Source organism: Salvelinus sp. IW2-2015, linkage group LG15 (genome assembly GCF_002910315.2).
Source record: "Salvelinus sp. IW2-2015 linkage group LG15, ASM291031v2, whole genome shotgun sequence".
NCBI classification, from domain to species: Eukaryota; Metazoa; Chordata; class Actinopteri; order Salmoniformes; family Salmonidae; genus Salvelinus; species Salvelinus sp. IW2-2015.
Genome location: NC_036855.1, coordinates 44,168,897 through 44,189,226, shown reverse-complemented (window position 1 = coordinate 44,189,226; position 20,330 = coordinate 44,168,897). Strand labels below are relative to the sequence as shown.

The following is a 20,330-nucleotide window of genomic DNA, read 5'->3' as shown; positions in this document are numbered from 1 at the left end:
ATTCCGCTGAAACTAGGCAGCACGCTGTGAATATAATTCAAGTGCTTTGCGATGGTGTAGGTACTTTATGCATGATTTCACTATGTCTACATAATTGATGTAGTACATAGGCTTAAAAATCCTTCTTCAACTTGTTCCTCCCCTTCATCTACACTCCTTGAAGTTGATTTAACAAGTGTCAAATAAGGGATCTTAGACTGACCAGGTGAAAGCTATGTCATGGAAAGAGGCAGGTGTTCCTAATGTTTTGTACACTCAGTGGAAAACACAATATTTAACAAGGGCATATTATTGATATGAAAATATGGATATCGCCTAGCCCAGTACCTTAGGATTCTTCAGGTTTACCTGCATTGAGGTCTGTTGGTTATATAGAGATCCATCCTTGGCATGTGTGTACACAGTGAAGTCTTAGGGAGCAGTAGACCTAGCATGACGTTACACCCTCTGTCAGGAATTACACATCAGATCATATATCAGAGCCGGGTAAAAAGTCAACGTCTGATTAAAAATGAATGGTAATTTTAAATGAAGTAAAATTGTGGGCATCTGTTACCTGTTATTTTTGTTTGTGGTAGTTAAAGGAGTTAATATTTACTATGAACCCGACTTCTCCACATTTTATTACGTTACAGCCTTATTTGAAATGGATTCAATATCCCCCCCCCCTCAATACAAACCCCATAATGACAAAGCAAAAAAGTTGACATTTTTTGCAAATGTTATAAAAAATATATACATTGCTACAAAAAATAAAGGGAACACTTAAACAACACAATGTAACTCCAAGTCAATCACACTTCTGTGAAATCAAACTGTCCACTTAGGAACCAACAGATTGACAATAAAATTCACATGCTGTTTGTGCAAATGGAATAGACAAAAGGTGGAAATTATAGGCAATTACGAACAGACACATAAAGGAGTGATTCTGCAGGTGGTGACCACAGACCACCTCTCATCCTTCACTATGCTTCTTGTGATGTTTTGTGGTCACTTTTGAATGCTGCGGTGCTCTCACTCTAGTGGTAGCATGAGACGGAGTCTACAACCCACACAAGTGGCTCAGGTAGTGCAGCTCATCCAGGATGGCACATCAATGCGAGCTGTGGCAAGAAGGTTTTCTGTGTCTGTCAAGCCGTAGTGTCCAGAGCATGGAGGCGCTACCAGGAGACAGGCCAGTACATCAGGAGACGTGGAGGAGGCTGTAGGAGGGCAACAACCCAGCAGCAGGACCGCTACCTCCGCCTTTGAGCAGGAGGAGCACTGCCAGAGCCCTGCAAAATTACCTCCAGCAGGCCACAGCAGGCCACTTTGGATGTGGGGCACATTATCAGAAATGACTACATTGACTACTACACTTTTATACACTCTCCTACTAGAATACCACAGTATATGCAGACTAATAATAGCGCACAGAAAACAATGAGGCATTGTTAAGGTTTTAAATAAGCTTTGAGTATTTAAAAAAAAAAACGTATTTGGACGATAGCGGGATGTTCATGAAGTCCTTTCTGGGCTGGAGGGGGATAAGTGGGAAGAGGGATCCAATGGCCGTAAAGGGGAACCCCTTCCCATGGAGCATTTCTTGGGGGAACACAAAAGTTAACTGAGCAAAGCTTGGTTTTATTTTTTTGCCTGATTCCGTTTGCCGTTTTGTTTTACCTGATTTCCGCTCTCACTCTCAAAATCATACTTAGAAAAACAACCAAAGTGGATGTGCTTAAATCACATCAGGAAACCACTTTTGAGGTCTGTGAAAAATTGAAGAAATTGCATTTTTGGGTGTAGTTACCCTTCAATACAAGTGCGCACCAGCAAGAGAATGTGTTTGGTTAGCAATGTTTCTGTAGAGCGCATGTGATTGCAGCATTTTCTAAACAAATGGCTACTGGATTTATGCAAATAATCATTACATAATTCTGCCAGGAAGGCATAGGATACTTTGTAGTTAACATTTAATTGAGTTTTTTGGGGAAAGCCTTTCCAGCTCTACCAGGGTTATCATTAGAATCTTCACTAACGGCTACACAAAGTGTAGACATACACGGACACGCAGACGGGCATTCCTGTGCCATTTCAGAAATTTGCAGGAAAAAACTAAATCACTCATGTATTTTGTTCATGTCTTGTGATTAACTTGGGCAAATGAATTACTTTCCTAATAAGTTCAATACATTTAGTTGACTTCTTGCCAAGTTCAATTCATWAAAAAAAAAATATTGTTGAATTCCGTTTGCATTCTCCGCAACACCGATTTTAGAGGGCACTATATAGAGTACCACACCTACTCATTCAAGGTTTTTTTCTTCTTTATTTTGACTATTTTCTACTTTGTAGAATAATAGTGAAGACATCAAAACTATGAAATAACACATGGAATCATATGAGAAAGTAGCAACCCTTTGCACACCCTTGGCATTCGCTCAACCAGTTTCATGAGGTAGTCACCTGGAATGCATTCAATTAACAGGTGTGCCTTGTTAAAAGTTCATTTGTGGAATTTCTTTCCTTCTTAATGCGTTTGAGCCAACCAGTTGTGTTGTGACAAGGTRRGGGAGGTATACAGAACATAGCCCTATTTGGTAAAAGACCAAGTCCATATTATGGCAAGAACAGGTCAAATAAGCAAAGAGAAACGACAGCATCATTACTTTAAGACATGAAGGTCAGTCAATTAGGAAAAAAATCAAGAACTTTTAAAGTTTCGTCAAGTGCAGTTACAAAAACCTTCAAGCGCTATTATGAAATTGGCTCTCATGAGGACCGCTGCAGAGGACAAGTTCCTTAGAGTTAACTGCACCTCAGATTGCAGCCCAAATGAATGCTTCAGAGTTCAAGTAACAGACATCTCAACATCAACTGTTCAGGGGAGAATTTGTCCCTTGGTCTGATGAGTCCAAATTTGCGATTTTTGTTTCCAACCACTGTGCCTTTGTGAGACAAAGTAGGTGAATGGATTACCTGGCAGGACCATCTCACAGTAGTGAGATAAGTTAGTTGTACCCTACTGATGATGTGTTGTTGAAATAGTAAGGTAAGCCTACCACATCACCATCATACATGAGTTCATGTGTGGTTCCCACCGTGAAGCATGGAGGTGGTGGTGTGATGGTGCTTTGCTGGTGACACCGTCAGTGATTTATTTAGAATTCAAGGCACACTTAACCAGCATGGCTACCACAGCATTCTGCAGCGATATGCCATCCAATCTGGTTTGCGCTTAGTGGGACTATAATTTGTTTTTCAACAGGACAATGACCCAAAACACACCTCTAGGCTGTGTAAGGGCTATTTGACCAAGGAGAGTGGAGTGTTGCATCAGATGACCTGTCCTCCACAATCACCAGACCTCAACCCAATTGAGATGGTTTGGGATGAGTTGGACCGCAGAGTGAAGGAAAAGCAGCCAACAAGTGCTCAGCATATGTGGGAACTCCTTCAAGACTGTTGGAAAAGCATTCCAGGTGAAGCTAGTTGAAAGAATGCCAAGAGTGCGCAAAGCTGTCAAGGCAAAGGGTGGCTACTGAAGAATCTCAAATATAAAATATATTTTGATTTGTTTTAACACYTTTTTTGGTTACTACATGATTCCATATGTGTCATGTCATAGTTTGGATGTCTTCACTATGATTCTACAACGTAGAAAACAGTAAAAATAAAGAAAAACCCTTGAATGAGTAAGTGTGTCCCAACTTTTGACTGGTACTGTATATCTGCCGTTGATATGGCAATGTAGGAGGATAGAGTACTTTGGAGGAGCCAGGAGCGTGTCTTTGGTAATCGGACGAAGGGCACTCTTTGAAAACAAGAGAAGAACAAGAACAAGCAAAACAAGCAAAATCCAGGTACAAGCAAAATGCAGGTACAGTAATGTATGTGAATAATGAAAATGCACGCTCAGTAGACCATTTAAAACCCCTTTATTCATAGGCTACTTTTGGAGACACTATAAAAAGACACACCTATGTGATGCTGCTAAACCAGCCTTGGTTAAGGGGAGGGTAGGCTGTGATTGGTTTTTAAATCAATATAAACGAAAATGGGGGGAAACCAATCGTTTTTTAATGTTTATCAATATTCAAAAGGCACTCGCACATCTGAGCAATCTTTTTTGCAGGTGCATGGTTGAACAAGNATGGGGGGAAACCAATCGTTTTTTAATGTTTATCAATATTCAAAAGGCACTCGCACATCTGAGCAATCTTTTTTGCAGGTGCATGGTTGAACAAGATGAAGGAAAAAGGAAATTGCTCTTGATAGTATCTCTGATCTTTAATAAGCTTACGTATCGGCCTCACGGCCTTCGTCAGAGCTTTCGGCAATACGTAAGCTTATTAAAGATCAGTGATACTATCAAGAGCAGTGTCATGTTTATCAATATGAAATTCATCGGCCCAAAAGGTACATCTCTCCTTCCATGGGAACTGTGCATCATGGTTGGATAGGCTGCACTTCCTCGCTCAAAATCCATGTCATTATCAACTGCGTTACCGTTAAGACCTGATTTTTGTGGCTCTTAAAACGTTCACATTCGCGTAGCATGAAATGGACACTTTTGCGCTCGTTTTTAAGGACACACGTCAAATATTGTCACCCCTCCCACCTCGCAATAGCAGCAAATGAGCATACGCTCTTGGGAAAGAATTTGGCAGGGTATTTTTTTTTTAGGAACAACAGAGCCTATAAGAACAGAACTCTATTATCATTTAACTGCATCTGTAACGTCTGACCATGTCCTTGGCTGACAACATTTGAGCTGACAAACTCAGCCTCCTAAGCGAGTAGTGTTTACAACTGGAAAATGTCAACTCTGCATTTCTCCGTCAAAGTGCACAATTTCAGAAAACCCTCAGGTTTGCCGTGGGGGCAGCTCTGCAAAAGACAAACTACAAGTGTACCTTTGGATTCCGATATCACTATGAGGAAAGCATCACTGTAGCTTTAAAAGACTGGTAGTAGGGCACTGTGCCTCTTAGCCACGCAGTGTGCAGGATAACATGGCATAATGGACCTAGCCACAGACCAGCCTAACGCGAATTAATTTGGGGGCTGCTCTGCAACTTTTATAGATGGAACAGAAATGCTGCGGTGTATATTTAATTGCTACATAAACAATTCCCTTCGAAAGGTCTAATGGGCTGCAGGCCGAGTTGCCCACGCGTAGGGCCTTGCACTCTGCCTCATCCCTGGTCAGGAACATCACTTGACAGGGGTGCTATTGGACAGTTGCTGAATCCCAAAATCCACCCCTAACCCCTGGTTACTCCTGCAGAAATAATCTGATAGGTATGGTCATTACTGCACCTTGACTTCTAAATAAGCTAGGTCGAGTTTGACATATTGCTAATACTAACTATGAGAGAAACAACAGAACAGTGGCCGAGTGCCTCTGACCAGAATATAGTCCGCCAAATTCTGTTCATTTTCCAACAAATCCTACATGCAGGGGATTGGGGGCTAGAGGTAGATTTGAATTCAGTGTGTGATACTGCTATACTAAAGCCCTGTCAATAATCATCAGCATGCCTGATGTTAAAGATATTTAAGGGACACCATGACATTTAATCACTTTAGATTAGATACACAATGTCGACAAGTAGGCTTGGGCTGTATACCGGGGTATTTGGAAATAGCCACAGGAAGGTATTTTTTTAATAAATTGCAATATTTGTAGATACTTTCAGTAAATACTTGCAGTCAATTTGTGCAATATGTTAGGAGATAAAGTTGAACGCGTTCATTTCACCTGTCACATAAGCTTCATAACGAAAAATGATTGGTAGTCCCAGTCACGTGGTGTTTGTTAACAAGCACACAACGATGAGACCGGAGCCTTGTGAGTCACTCACTGTTGTGCAGAACTCACCAGGTAATCGAGTTAGAGTATGGAATTCACAACTAAACGTTTGCCAGCCAGATATCCTATACCTATTAAGTTAAGTGTCAAAAATATGCTAAACGCTCTACAGTTGTGCATTTGGTTTGCTAATTTAGTAGCTAGTTAGCGATCTAGCTAAGTGGTTAGCTTCTTCCAAAATCAAGCTTATTTTGGTGACAGCAGAGAATCCCCTCCTGGCTCAAGAGCCTTGCTGTCTAATATTTGTTTTGTACATGATGCAAACTGTATGTAACATGTTTAGTTACGTGTATTACTTAATGATCTGGGATATCTGTCCTGCAAATACTTGGGTCAGAGGATGGATAAAATGTTTGTTAGTATTTAGTTAGCATTCTCTATTGGATGTGTACTTGTTAGCATTGCTAAACTTTGGATTACAGAGGATCAGTGGGGTTTGAAAATAGCGCCCCTTGTATTCAGTGCCGGTATTAACAAATATCCCAGTATGGCACAAGGTCGGTATGAAGGTATGACAATCTGGATACCGCCTAAGCCTATCTACAAGAGAAGACAWGGGAGAACATGGGTGGGCAATACGTACTCATTCTTCTCCAGGACAACAACATGCTCTTTTCCCATGGCACTGATGATATAGGACACCTGTAAAAGCAAAGACAACTGGAGTCATTTCAATGCTGGATTTGGATGGACAAACAAAGCGGAGTGACAGGGTAACTCAGTCATTGGGTGCATTCATTAGTGCACACCGTAGCAAAACATTTTGCAATAAGAAACACGCTGCAACAAAAACGAGCRTTTCTTATCGAAAACGTTCAGGCTAATACCTCCCTGTTTCAGGCCGTTTGCGTTCGTTTGGTTCCTAGTGAACGAACCCAGTACTTAGGTGTGTAACCAACAGACCCCAGAGGAATGAAAGCAAGCAAGTAGTACTTGGATGCCTGTCGATGTAGAAACATGGGCTATTTGACTCACCAATCAAGGCAAACCAAATAAAAGCAAGACCAAAGCTATTTGTAGATGTCTTCAAGATGCTGTCACTGAAGCTGAGAAAATAGAAGGCGGCCAGTCAGTGTCCTCAGTCTGGAGTCTGAATCTCTTAATAGGTTAAATGGTGTCTAGCCTAAAAGGACATTGACAGTGCCTCACAGGCAACTGACTGTGTTGTGAAAACCTGTGAAGAGACTAAATTTGACACAGTTATTCCAGTGAATCAGAATCGTCTCATGGTTACAGATTACTCACTTTCATCGAGGCGCAAACCCTCGAGATGCATTTGAAGGCCGAAAAAAAGTAAACACTGGTCATCTTGAATGTTCCACCAACAATTTAATAGTTTATTTTTTAAACAGTGTTTTGGTCAATAGACCTTCATCAAGGTTTACAGAGGCTGCGTCCCAAATGGCACCGCATCCCCATTCCCTACATAGTACACTACTTTAGACCAGGGCCCATAGGGCCCTACTATATAGGGGATAGGGTGTCATTTGGAAAGCAGCCTCAGAGGCATGACAGATGGTTGAACTGTGTAATTGTGCCACTAGTCTCTGACCTTTTAATCATGACATTAGGAGGCTGCAGAGAGGAAGACCAGTTGTGACTGGAGGCAGATTAGTTAGTTTAGTTTTGCTGATGCCAGTCGGTCAGTGCAAGCGTGTGCGCACGCGCGCTTGCTTGTGCGCTTGTCTGAGTGAGTGAGAGAATTAATGACAAAAACATATCTTTCCTTGTTGACAGAGGTAGATGATGAGGTTGGGGTAGGGCTGGGCGATAAGGCCAAAATATAATATGGTATTTTTCAAATTTGATGGTATTTTATGTTTTTGATTAATAAAAGTTCTACATTTGCTTTATGAGTAGTGCGTGACCCTAGGGTGGCAACACATATATTCTAAATGATTTCAATGGGTCTTTCTCCATTCAACTCCAAATGTTGCAATTGCGATTTAGATCAAAACACTTGAGTGAACTTTTGTAATCATGGAAATAGAATGTTTATTATAATTCTATAGTTAGGATATAAATAATAGTGGGCACTTTGATTAGTGTTGTCTGACATAACAACAAATGAAAATACCATGGAGGAGTTATTGTGACAGGGTAGGAACCAAAGTGATGTTCAGAGTGTTTCCTAGGGGACCCTATAAATATTTGGCTAAATTAAATCTTTATTTATATAGCCAACATATCATGCTTGCCTATTCCTCTTTGATTTAGAAGATACTGTTGCACAAACAACATGCTGATTTAAGCCTCCACCAGTACTGGTATCAGGCTGTATTAGCTAGCTTCGTTTGCTCAGACCCAGTACTTTTATTAGCTAGTTAGCTATCTAGCGATTAGCATTAGTGTCTAACACGATTTAGCTTAACTTGCTAAGAAAATACAAAGTTGTTTGCAGATGTAAGAAACACAAACTAATATTGTAATTATAGAACGCTTGTGGATTTATATTGTCATCAACATTGYTGCATTGACCATGCAGAATRAAAGAATGTGTCTCGTGGTCAAGCAACAACAAATGCGCTCCTTGAGTGACTTGGTCTCTGTGTGTGAGTGAGAGAGATGACTCAAGTAGTGGAGTAAACTATAACAATGGACGTTACACACAGCGTATCACATTTAACAAACCAAACATTCAAATACCGTTTTAGAAGGTGAAGTAAAACCCAAACCGGTCTGTGCATAAACACCGGTATATGGTAAAATACAGTATACTGCCCAGCCCTAGGTTGGGTGTAGGGGACCAATAAAGACAGGGCCAGGTCTGCAGCTGTCAACTTGATTCACTGGCCTTGTATTTACTTGGTAGGCCGTCATTGTAAAAAATAATTTGTTCTTAACTGACTCGCCTAGTTAAATAAAGGTTAAATAAAAATATTACTCTAGAAAACAGGAGAAAAGTCCTTGTTTGTTTGTGCCATATAGCAGGTGTGACATGGGGTGGAGGAGGCTAACCACAGGTGTTGGTGCTTTTTCAGACTCCTCCTACCCCCCCATAGTGTGGGCATCTGTTTCTCACAGATGGTTCCTGTGAAAWATCCGCAGCACGGCTGGAGGGAGAAGTTTTGGGATAGGCTAGAGGTGCTCTGGATTGGTGTTCTAGATGCTGTCAATTCCATTCCTTCAGCCATTTTGAGGCTGACTGACATTCCCCTAGCACTGTCTAGCACTCCCCCCCCCCCTAGTGCCTTCTAGTCCCAGGATAACTGAGGCCAACACCCATCCATCCACACACCACAGCCAAAAACTGATATTCACCCTCTCATCTTCTCCCACCCATGGTTTATGACGGCAATGCCTTGAGTTAGCAAATTCACCATATTTTAGGGAGTGGGAAGAGATAGACAAGATGACAGAGAGGGTAGAGAGAGAATGTGTCACAAGACAGTAGGCCAGATTCGAACCCTTGCCGACCCATGCCAACCGTTAGAGGCTAGACCATCCAAGCCATGCAAATTAATAAACTTCAGTCACTTATGTAAGGGTGCACATTTACTACATTTTAGTAATTTTTAAGWGTGACTTAACGGAGGAACTAGGATTGAGGAATTAGGGTTAAGTGCCTTGCTCAAGGGCAGATATTTTTCACCTTGTCGGCTCGGGGATTCAAAGTCCATTGCAGCACAAAGAAATGACAGAGCTCTTTTGTCTGAACACACCCTCAAAACTTTCACACTCCTTCATACGGAATTCTCACATTTCACCCACTCCTCCAAGTCTCTACGGAAGGGGGGCTGTCTGTTTGGAAGGCAACATGCTCCAACACGCTATCCAGGAAGGAAAAACAGCTAAGAATACACAACCATAGTAAAAACTCTGGATCGTCCACTGTCTTGAGAGTCTAGAACATAAAACSAGCGACTCCCTGAATTCTCGAAGATGTGACATCATCACAGACAATCTACAAACAAAATGTGGAGGATGGCTTTTCAGAGTACAAATACTGTAGAGTTCTTTCTTATTCAGAGTTTTCAGAGGTCAGAGTGAATAGGAAGTGGCAGTGGGCTACCTAGAAATATTACCACGCTGACATTTCCTGCCAGAGTTGTTAGAGAGCTGGAGAGGAGAGCGAGAGACAAAGAGAGTGAAGAGAGAGCGGGATCCCAACACAGGGAGGGAAGTCAGGAGGAAACTAACTCACTATCAGCTGATAGACGCTGACAGCAAGGACTTTAGAGGTGAACAGCAACAATGCTTTCTCTCTGTATGTATTGCCATGGTTTACCTGGTTAGAATCTGAGCTATCCATGTCTCTCCTCTGCTTCCCAAAGCGCTTGGGTATGGTGACTTCATATGAGGAGAACTGCGAGGTCTGATGCGATGCTGACCCTACAAGAGGAATAACACCATTATGACTGTTATATTGTGCATAGTATTGCAATAGATCAWCAACAGACAGTTACATTAGTCATTTCAGAGGATCATAACAGCAGTCAAGGAGCAGACATACCACAATGCCACTACATTGCCAATGTGAGAAATATTTTTCAGTCTACGCTACTGTATATGGTCATGTTTATAGCAAATAATTTATTTTCATTCAACTGCTACGTAACCTACTGAGGCTGTGTGAGTGAATGAGAGGGAGAGACCACTGTTTCGCTTGAGGTCAGGGCAAGGAGCAGGGAACAATACAGGCATCTTCCATCCTCCTCACAGTCAGGAAAACTGCTCTCTGAAGATATGAGATAGAAGTGCTGATGATGCTAACCCCACACAGTCTCTCCGGCTGCCCGACCCAGGCCAACGTCAAGCGTACGTTTGGGCCTGGTTGCCAACACTGCGCTGGCTCACAGCTGACAGCCGGGCCCCTCCTGTGTGAGTGTCCTTCCCAAACACAAAAGGASAACTGACTCTTTCACTTCTTCTCACCTGAGCTGCCTTGTGGGGTGGCCTATAAAGAATGAGTCGTAGAACAAGTAGTACTGTAAATATTTGCTCAAACTTAACATCTAGCAAATTAATTAAGTATTCTTTGAGCCGAAAAACAACAGATTATATAGTAGGCATATGTTCCATGTCTGGTTTTGGAAAAATATTGTTAGATCGTCATCTTAGTTCGGGATGAGAGCAATCCTACACGGAGATACACTTTGTGAGAGATGGACAACAAACAATTACAATCTCTTCAAACAGTGGCCAAATAATTTCTGTTGTAGAGATTAGCAAGAAAATAGGCATTCTTTCGTTTATTCTGTCACCTGGCTTGTGGGGGTCATTGGTGTTTCCTGAAAGGCTAAATTGAAGGAAAATGCCACACAATCCCATAGGGCTACATGATGTACAGTATAAGCAGCCGAGCACCTAGGACATTTTGCTCGGTTTACAAAAATACTGGTGGATAACAAACATGTGCATAGGGCCTACAAACATGAAATAGGGACTATTATTTGACATATCCTATTAGTTAATGTTAGGCCTAGATGTTGTTTCCAAACTCTCCAGGTTATATGACAACATAAAAGACAGTGGGTTGTGTGTGAACAGCAGACAGGAATATGATGAGCCTGGTCAACAATAACGTCACTGTCTCTTTGGTTCTTTTGTCTAGTAAGACCAATGGGTGAATGGAGCTGTAACTGTGTACGTGAAACTCCGCCTGTCACACTTTCCATTAGAGGTCGACCGATTAATCGGAATGGYCGATTAATTAGGGCCGATTTCAAGTTTTCGTAACAATCGGAAATCGGTATTTTTGGACACCGATTTGGCCGATTTTTTWAAACCTTTATTTAACTAGGCAAGTCAGTTAAGACGGCCTAGGAACGGTGGGTTAACTGCCTTGTTCAGGGGCAGAACGACAGATTATTACCTTGTCAGCTCGGGGATTCAATCTTGCAACCTTACAGTTAACCAGTCCAACGCTCTAACCACCTGCCTCTCATTGCACTCCACGAGGAGCCTGCCTGTTACGCGAATGCAGTAAGAAGCCAAGGTAAGTTGCTAGCTAGCATTAAACGTATCTTATAAAAAACAATCAATCATAATCACTAGTTAACTACACATGGTTGATGATATTACTAGTTTATCTAGCGTGTCCTGCGTTGCATATAATCGATGCGGTGCGCATTTGTGAAAAAGGACTGTCGTTGCTCCAACGTGTACCTAACCATAAACATCAATGCCTTTCTTAAAATCAATACACAAGTATATATTTTTAAACCTGCATATTTGGCTAAAAGAAAACCAGGTTAGCAGGCAATATTAACCAAGTGAAATTGTGTCACTTCTCTTGCGTTCATTGCACGCAGAGTCAGGGTATATGCAACAGTTTGGGCCGCCTGGCTCGTTGCAAACTAATTTGCCAGAATTTTAGGTAATTATGACATAACATTGAAGGTTGTGCAATGTAACAGGAATATTTAGACTTATGGATGCCACCCGTACGGAACGGTTCCGTATTTCACTGAAAGAATAAACGTTTTGTTTTCGAGATGATAGTTTCCGGATTCGACCATATTAATGACCTAAGGCTCATATTTCTGTGTGTTATTATGTTATAATTAAGTCTATGATTTGATAGAGCAGTTTGACTGAGCGATGGTAGGCAGCAGCAGGCTCGTAAGCATTCATTCAAACAGCACTTTCGTGCGTTTTGCCAGGAGCTCTTCGCAATGCTTCAAGCATTATGCTGTTTATGACTTCAAGCCTATCAACTCCCGAGATTAGGCTGGTGTAACCGATGTAAAATGCCTAGCTAGTTAGCGGGGTGCGCGCTAATAGCGTTTCAAACGTCACTCGCTCTGAGCCTGTGGTTGTTTCCCTTGCTCTGCATGGGTAACGCTGCTTCGAGGGTGGCTGTTGTCGATGTGTTCCTGGTTCGAGCCCAGGTAGGAGCGAGGAGAGGGACGGAAGCTATACTGTTACACTGGCAATACTAAAGTGGCTATAAGAACATCCAATAGTCAAAGGTATATGAAATACAAATCGTAGGGAGAAATAGTCCTATAATTCCTATAATAACTACAACCTAAAACTTCTTACCTGGGAATGTTGAAGACTCATGTTAAAAGGAACCACCAGCTTTCATATGTTCTCATGTTCTGAGCAAGGAACTTAAACGTTAGCTTTCTTACATGGCACATATTGAACTTTTAYTTTCGTCTCCAACACTTTGTTTTTGCATTATTTAAACCAAATTGAACATATTTCATTATTTATTTGATGCTAAATTGATTTTATTGATGTATTATATTTAGTTAAAATAAGTGTTCATTCAGTATTGTTGTAATTGTCATTATTACAAATACATTTTTTTATTTTTTTATCTGCCGATTTAATCGGTATGGGCTGTTTTTGGTGCTCCAATAAATCGGTATCAGTATCGGCKTTGAAAAATCATAATCGGTCGACCTCTACTTTCCATGGAGTGTCACCTCGTTGCTTCGTGTGGGTTGGAGCAATGGGCCAAGGTTCCGGTCTAGAATCACGGTTTTGACTGCTCCTACAGTCCTGCGTCGGTACTGCACTTTAATTGATGCCCAGTCTAGAAAAACAATTTCCATAGACGGCCACATAGAGAAGTCAGATAAGAAAATTCCTATTAAGATAGTTTMTGTATATTTTGTGCACAAAGGTGATGACTAGATTTTTCCCCCATCATTCACAGCCGAAGATATTAACATTTGATAATCAACCCCAGGCTGTCACAACCAGCCGTGATCGGGAGTCCCATASGCCCAGCGTCGTCCAGGTTAGGGGAGGGTTTGGCCGTCATTGTAAATAAGAACGTTTTTAACTGACTTGCCTAGTTAAATCAAATAAAAATCCAATGTCTGCCATATTTTTGGACGACAGAATGTTATCACAGTTCACGCTGTTCCCTGTGCGCATTGAGTGCTAGTGCATGTGAAGTTGTTTATATGCAACCCGGATATAGCCGGTCCATGAATCTGCATAGGCAATCGAGAGTAGACTACGTTGAAAACAGTCTCCAGCTCTTTATACCAGTGGGTTGGAGGGGATGGTGAGGTCTGTGTTGATGAGTAACCATGGCAACCTTGTCACATCCTGTTGGAGTGTACATCTGTGCTGGATTTTGGATTAATCTACATAATACTTAATTATTCAACATCCTTACAGGTTTTGAAACGATCAAGTTGCCCAGACTGGTCTACTATGGTTGCATCTTGGACACAAAAAAACAACAACCAAGGTCGATGTAACATACAGTAAAGTAAGGGCTTTGTCCCTGCTCAACAACACACACTTACATAACCACAACATGCCACTAGGCTTGGTTTATTTGTCACAGAAAGGGGACCTTCAACATTAAATGAATTTGCCTGGCTACGGCCAAACGCTACGCCACACCCATGAACGTTAGTTTCTTCTCCACAATGAGTCTTGATCTAGGTACCTCCGACCCTTCAAATGTGAACACTTTGGGGCAATCTGGTTGGTTCAGAAACCAATGGGTTAGGCTAGAACACGTGGGTAAAGCGATGGTTAGAAAATTCGTCATTGGCTTTGATACTCTGATTGGTTAGACAATCCAATCGCTGATTACTTTTTTTATACAACACCCCTCGTCACCACATACAACTTCAATGCTGGCAGTCTAACACGGAACCCAAACCGGCTACGCGCATGCGCCATCGTGCAGAAATGTATTTTGTCCCCCCACACCAAACGCGATTACGACACGCAGGTTAAAATATCAAAACAAACTCTGAACCAATTATATTAATTTGGGGACAGGTCRAAAAGCATTAAACATTTATGGCAATTTAGCTAGTTAGCTTGCACATGCTAGCTAATTTGTCCAATTTAGCTAGCTTGCTGTTGCTAGCTAATTTGTCCTGGGATATAACATTGAGTTGTTACTTTACCTGAAATGCACAAGGTCCTCTACKCCGCCAATTAATCCACACATAAAACGGTCAACCGAATCGTTTCTAGTCATCTCTCTTCCTTCCAGGCCTTTTCTTCTCTTGACTTTATATTGCGATTGGCAACTTTCATAAATTAGGTGCATTACCGCCACTGACCTCGTTCGTCTTTCAGTCACCCACGTGGCTATAACCAATGAGGAGATGGCACGTGGGTACCTGCTTCTATAAACCAATGAGGAGATGGGAGAGGCAGGACTTGCAGCGGGATCTGCGTCAGAAATAGAACTGAGTTCTATTTTAGCCCTTGGCAACGCAGACGCTGGTTGGCGCGCGCGAGCAGTGTGGGTGCAATAATTGAATAATATAGATTTCTAAATGTATTTTACAACGCTCAGCAATGCAAGCAGTGTAGTCAGCCTGTAAGACTAAAGTATGTAGCGAACGACAGAGCAGCGGAAGAATAAAGTGTGAGTCGTCAGGCTATAAATGAATGCCCTGCATGTAGGAAATTAACAACTGTATGGTAGGCCGATTAGCTCTCTATATCATCACAAACACTGTCCCTACACATCTCCAGTCCCTGCTCACGCCGGTGCCCATGCCATCTGTCCATCCAATGATAGAATCTGATTTGATACTTTTAGGAAACACTGTCGGAGGAAAAACTGGATCTAATAGCTGAAAACTCCCATGACCCTCCACCACTTCCTGTTGAGGATGTGTCCCAAATGGCACCCCACTCCCTTTAAAGTACAATACTTTTGACCAGAGCCCTCTGGACCCTGGTCAAAAGTAGCACACTACATAGGGAATAGACGGCCATTTGGGACACGTGTTAATGGGCATAGTCGTGTCTGGCTTTGAAGCAAATTAAGCATTAAGACCGCAACAAGTGAAATTGGCACATTTAGGCTAATATTGAAAAGGACAATATTGAGACGGAATATAATATTGAGACGGATGTAGGCTAGACAGAAGATCCGATCCGCTTGCTTACAGCTGCACTAGGTTCAGACAGGCCTCCTGTTTAGATTAAGACACCGCGGAGCCGGCACTAGACATGGCTCAGAAAATGTACCCGAATTGTACCATTATCCCCCGGAGAAGATTGAACRACGTCAGTTTTCTGGAAAAACGAGCACTTTGTCATCATGCTAAGTAGCAGAAGCCACAGCAGCAATTTTTGGAATGGCACTAGAATGTCACGTTTAACAACAAAAGGATAGTCAGCCAATCAAGGAAATGTTATTTTGACATTTCCACAGATGTAGTCCGCACGGAGCCTGATTGGCTGACTATACTTTGTTGATCAATCCAACGTTTTAGTGCAGGGGTCTTAAACATTTTCTTGCCCAGGGACCCCCTCTCCCTGGCAAACCGGCGGCCCCCATCATACGTTAGCCCAAAAAAATCCACGTATTTTCTTAATAATCAACATATTAAAATGAATAGATTTGGTAGACAGTGTTGGGGAAGCTACTGTAAAAATAGTTTAACAAGCTACCAATTACTTCACACTGGAAGAAGTTAAGCTACCCTTAAGAAAATATACTTTACTAAGGTTTTTTTGAAAAAGTAGTTCACTACATCTAAACTGTTTTGTGATAAATTCTTATATCTGAACCTGAAATGTCAAAGACTATAAATTGCAATAACAGATCACACTGGAGTATGATGTTAAAATAATGTGTAATTAAGCCTATTAAAACAGTAAAACGGTTTCAAGTGACAATTAGGCAGGTCTGAAGCAGTTTAAACAAAGGTTAGCCATGTGTTTGCAAAAATGTATGTCCAAGTCAAGAAAGCATACCAGCAGCACTTGCCACACTGGTAGGCTATTTGCAGGTGCTTTTTCAAAGCCTATGTCAGATACTCGAGTGAGTAATTGGCTCCAATGAGGGTAATTTGCTCAATTTTAAGAGTTGAGAAATAAAGTTGACATCATTAGAAATAAGATATTATCCTATTTTCTACTGTATGTATGCAATTCAAAATGTGTTTTTTCTGTTATTGCTGGCGATATTCATAAAAAACATTAAAATAAATTTATTTTTTGCAGACCCGCTGCAGTAGGACCCCCAGTTGAATATCCCTGAGCGATATGATTGGGTTTATGAGGTTTCAAAGCTTTTGACAGCCTTGGGCTACTATAATTGTACCAATGACACATGACAATACTCATAAGGCCTTGGTGGTTAATTAAGGTGTTACTAATATAAACAGCAGTGTAGTTTAAAATAACTTGATTCCACTAATTGGGGACTTTTCTTTTAAAGGTGAAACACCAATTCCACTRTTGTTGCTCACGCTAATGTTGTAACCAACACACTGGTCAAATAATGACGTCTAGGAAGTGGAAAGCTCATGGTAGCGTAGATAGCACTTCTATTACGAGACTGGGCCAACTACTTCCATTAATAGACTGGGCCGTGTATCTGTCTGGATAGAGAAAACATTCAAAGCACGTGTAGGGATGTAGTTCAATAGTGTACAACTGCAGCCCGCAATTTGGGGTGCTCCTGCATGTGGGCATTTATGAATCTGCACGAACACCCCCTCGAGCATCCCATTGGTTCCTTCATAAACTCCTCCCCTTGTGCACAACATCTTCATGCTTGTGTGACACCTTTTGAATGTGGATCAAAAGGGAAATTTAAAAAATCCACCACCGCCTGACGTGTAACGGAGTCCTCTTTGCTAGCTAGTGGGTGCGATACCGATAGACAGCGTCCTTCGCTCCCGCCTGCCCAACCCTCAACATCGTTCACAGGACTACTGGAAAACAGTGCCCGAAAGGCGGACACGAAGGACACCGTCTTCCGGTCGCACCCCTGCCTCTCGCTAGTACAGCAGGCAGGGGGCTGGAGCGACACTGTGTGCTAACTAGCTAGCCAGCTTGCTAGTTAGCGACACCATGTGCTAGCTTGCTAAGTAACTAGCACACGGTGTCGCCCCCGCTTACCGCTAGCTACGCAGGTACACAGGAGGCACGGGCAACATGTGTGCTAGCTAGCTAGCAGTACTAGCACACGTCACCCTCGCCTCCCACCTGCTGTGTACCAGTGTCCTCCTTAGGAGTAGCTGGCTAAGCTAGCACAAGGTCCTTCGATCCCATCTGTGGGAAACTGCGGGAAAACAGAGCCAGACAGGCAGGGGCACTACCAGTGTGTAGTAGATATAGCTAGCTACCGTTTTTGCCACCCTCCCCCTCTTCTGAGGTGTATCAGCGGTTGGCATCCAACATTATGGTGCATTAGCGATTAGCGCCATCTACTGTAGTGGAGCGCCCCTGTAAAAGTTACCAATATTAGTATAAAGAGGGGTTCCTACAGATGCAGGAACGCCCCTAATAGCGGGCTGCAGTTGCACCCTTCTCATATAGTTAGCCAAATTCTAGAATCCCTCTTGCGACATAGTAGCGGTCGTTACCACATTACCACAACAAAGTAATAAACCACGACTATTTACAAACAAATTACCACAACAAAGTAATAAACCACGACTATTTACCCTCTTAAAATTGGATTTTAACCTTAAATTATGACCCAAAAGCAACATTTTATACATAAATTTTTACGATATAGACCATTTGGACTTTGTGACTGTACTATCGACTGGAAACCTAGAATATCCGAGAAGGAAAGCCGCTCGGGCTATGTTGTAGCCGTTGCTCGCTATAATGTAAATTTTACTCACCCTCGCTGCAGTCGCCAAGCCCATTGAGTAAAGCGATGACACAAATTGCTTTAAAGCACGGATGGGACAATAATGGCATACCCATGTTTATCTAATTGTCAACAAAATATCTAAGTAGGGATCTTCTTATCCAGGCGTTGCCTTCCAAGCAATTACGAAGTGCCTTCTCCACATTCTGTAAAAAGCCTTTAGACAATTACCTTGCCATATCGTAACAACTATTGCTAGCTCACCAACAAGCAACTGCTTTACCGCTGCTGGCTTTGGCTCTTTTCAGACGATAGATCTAGCAGGATCGCATGATCAGTGACTATAATTGTTAACAATAACGCAGATTTCACAATCTTTTTTAATCGAGTTTCGTTTTAGATCAAACGAGTCCTAATGTCATATCCAGTAAACCCGAATGGATAAAACAGCGCATGCGTGTTGATGCGTCAGACTTTGTAGTGCGGTCGTCACTAGCTGCCAGTAAGTCATATATCCCTCCCATTTGTTCAATTTCTCTTCTTAAAATGTGATTTTAGACCTAACCCATAACGCTGATCTCAAATGAAGACCAAAAAGCGCATTTTTGTTTTTTCTTGAATTTTTACAATATACAATTTTGACTTTGTGGCTGTGTTATCTAGTGGAAACCCCTAGGCGCGTACCAACCAAAATAACATAGCTCGTCTGTATCAGTTGCATGCACTAAATTATGCAGTCCTACGTGCATAATATAACGTTACGAAAATTACAAACTTAGAGAACTACTATTACAGGTTTAGGTAACAGTGATCCTGGAGTGTCGCTGGCACTTTATAGTTTTGATATAACCAACCTGAAAAACCAGGTGTGCTGAATTTAGGCAATTACAGAACTGATCAATTAGCCCAGTTTGTCTGGTGCGTTGCTTAGTTGGAAGAAAACTGCAATACCTGCGACACTCCAGGAACAGGAATGCCTACCACAGCAATATCTACGTATTTAGTAGGACCAGTTCTTTCTTGCTTGTCCCTTGAACTCAGCCAATGGCTGAGCAGATGTCAGAGACATTTTGTGATTCTCCTGCCGGTTTCCACTAAATAACACAGCCACCAAGTCAAAATTGGCTACAGAAATTTACTGTTTGGTAAGGTTAAGTTTAAAATCAGATTTTAAGGAGATCATTTGTAGAAATGGGCGGAGTTTAGCCATAATTATGACTTGTGGCAATGTTAACGAGTGACGTCCTTCTCTGCCTCCTTTTTTTGTCTTTATTTATTAACAAACATCAACAAAACAAAAGAGGAATAGTCACATGCAAAAACGCATACATAACATTTTTACATTGCCAGGAATCCTACACAAACAAATCATATTAATTAATAATACTACAGGTTGATTGCCTTGTTTTTCATTTTAGTTAAAGTAGTCCCATATTGTTTCAATTCATTTACAAAGTGACCATTTGCATTTGTGAATATGAAATGTACCCATTATTATTAGCAGTTGAAATAAATATCATCCTTATCAATATCAGAATTTCTGAAATAAATCATATCAAAACAATTCAATTGTACATGTTTTCTTTATAACAAAGTTGTGTATATCAATCCAAAAATTCTACTATAAATATAGAAATCACACAGTATCAAAATTCAGCTTGAATCTTTCATAACAGGTTTCACAGGATACATTTTACGTAACATTTTAAATGAAACTTCCTTTACCTTGTTACTGATGCAATATTTTTTTTGAATCTTCCATGCTTTAGTCAAGTGTTTTTTTTATTTCATCTTTATTTAACCAGGTAGGCCAGTTGAGAACAAGTTCTCATTTACAACTGCGACCTGGCCAAAATAAAGCAAAGCAGTGCGACAAAAACAACAACACAGAGTTACACATGGGATAAACAAGCATACAGTCAATAACACAATAGAAAAATTTGTATGCAGTGTGTGCAAATTAAGTAA

General features: G+C 41.4%; 1 protein-coding gene across 1 annotated transcript in view; it reads right to left on the bottom strand.

Annotated features, from left to right (window-relative positions):
* adam9a (ADAM metallopeptidase domain 9a) overlaps positions 1-18,818 on the bottom strand; it is a 90,063-nt gene extending 71,245 nt beyond the window's left edge. The window contains 4 exon segments of the mRNA XM_070447363.1: positions 349-427; positions 6,444-6,502; positions 10,089-10,192; positions 18,394-18,818. Of these exon segments, the coding sequence (XP_070303464.1) occupies positions 349-427; positions 6,444-6,502; positions 10,089-10,192; positions 18,394-18,478 (327 nt within the window). The 5' untranslated portion in view covers positions 18,479-18,818.
* Between the last annotated feature and the right edge of the window lie 1,512 nt (positions 18,819-20,330).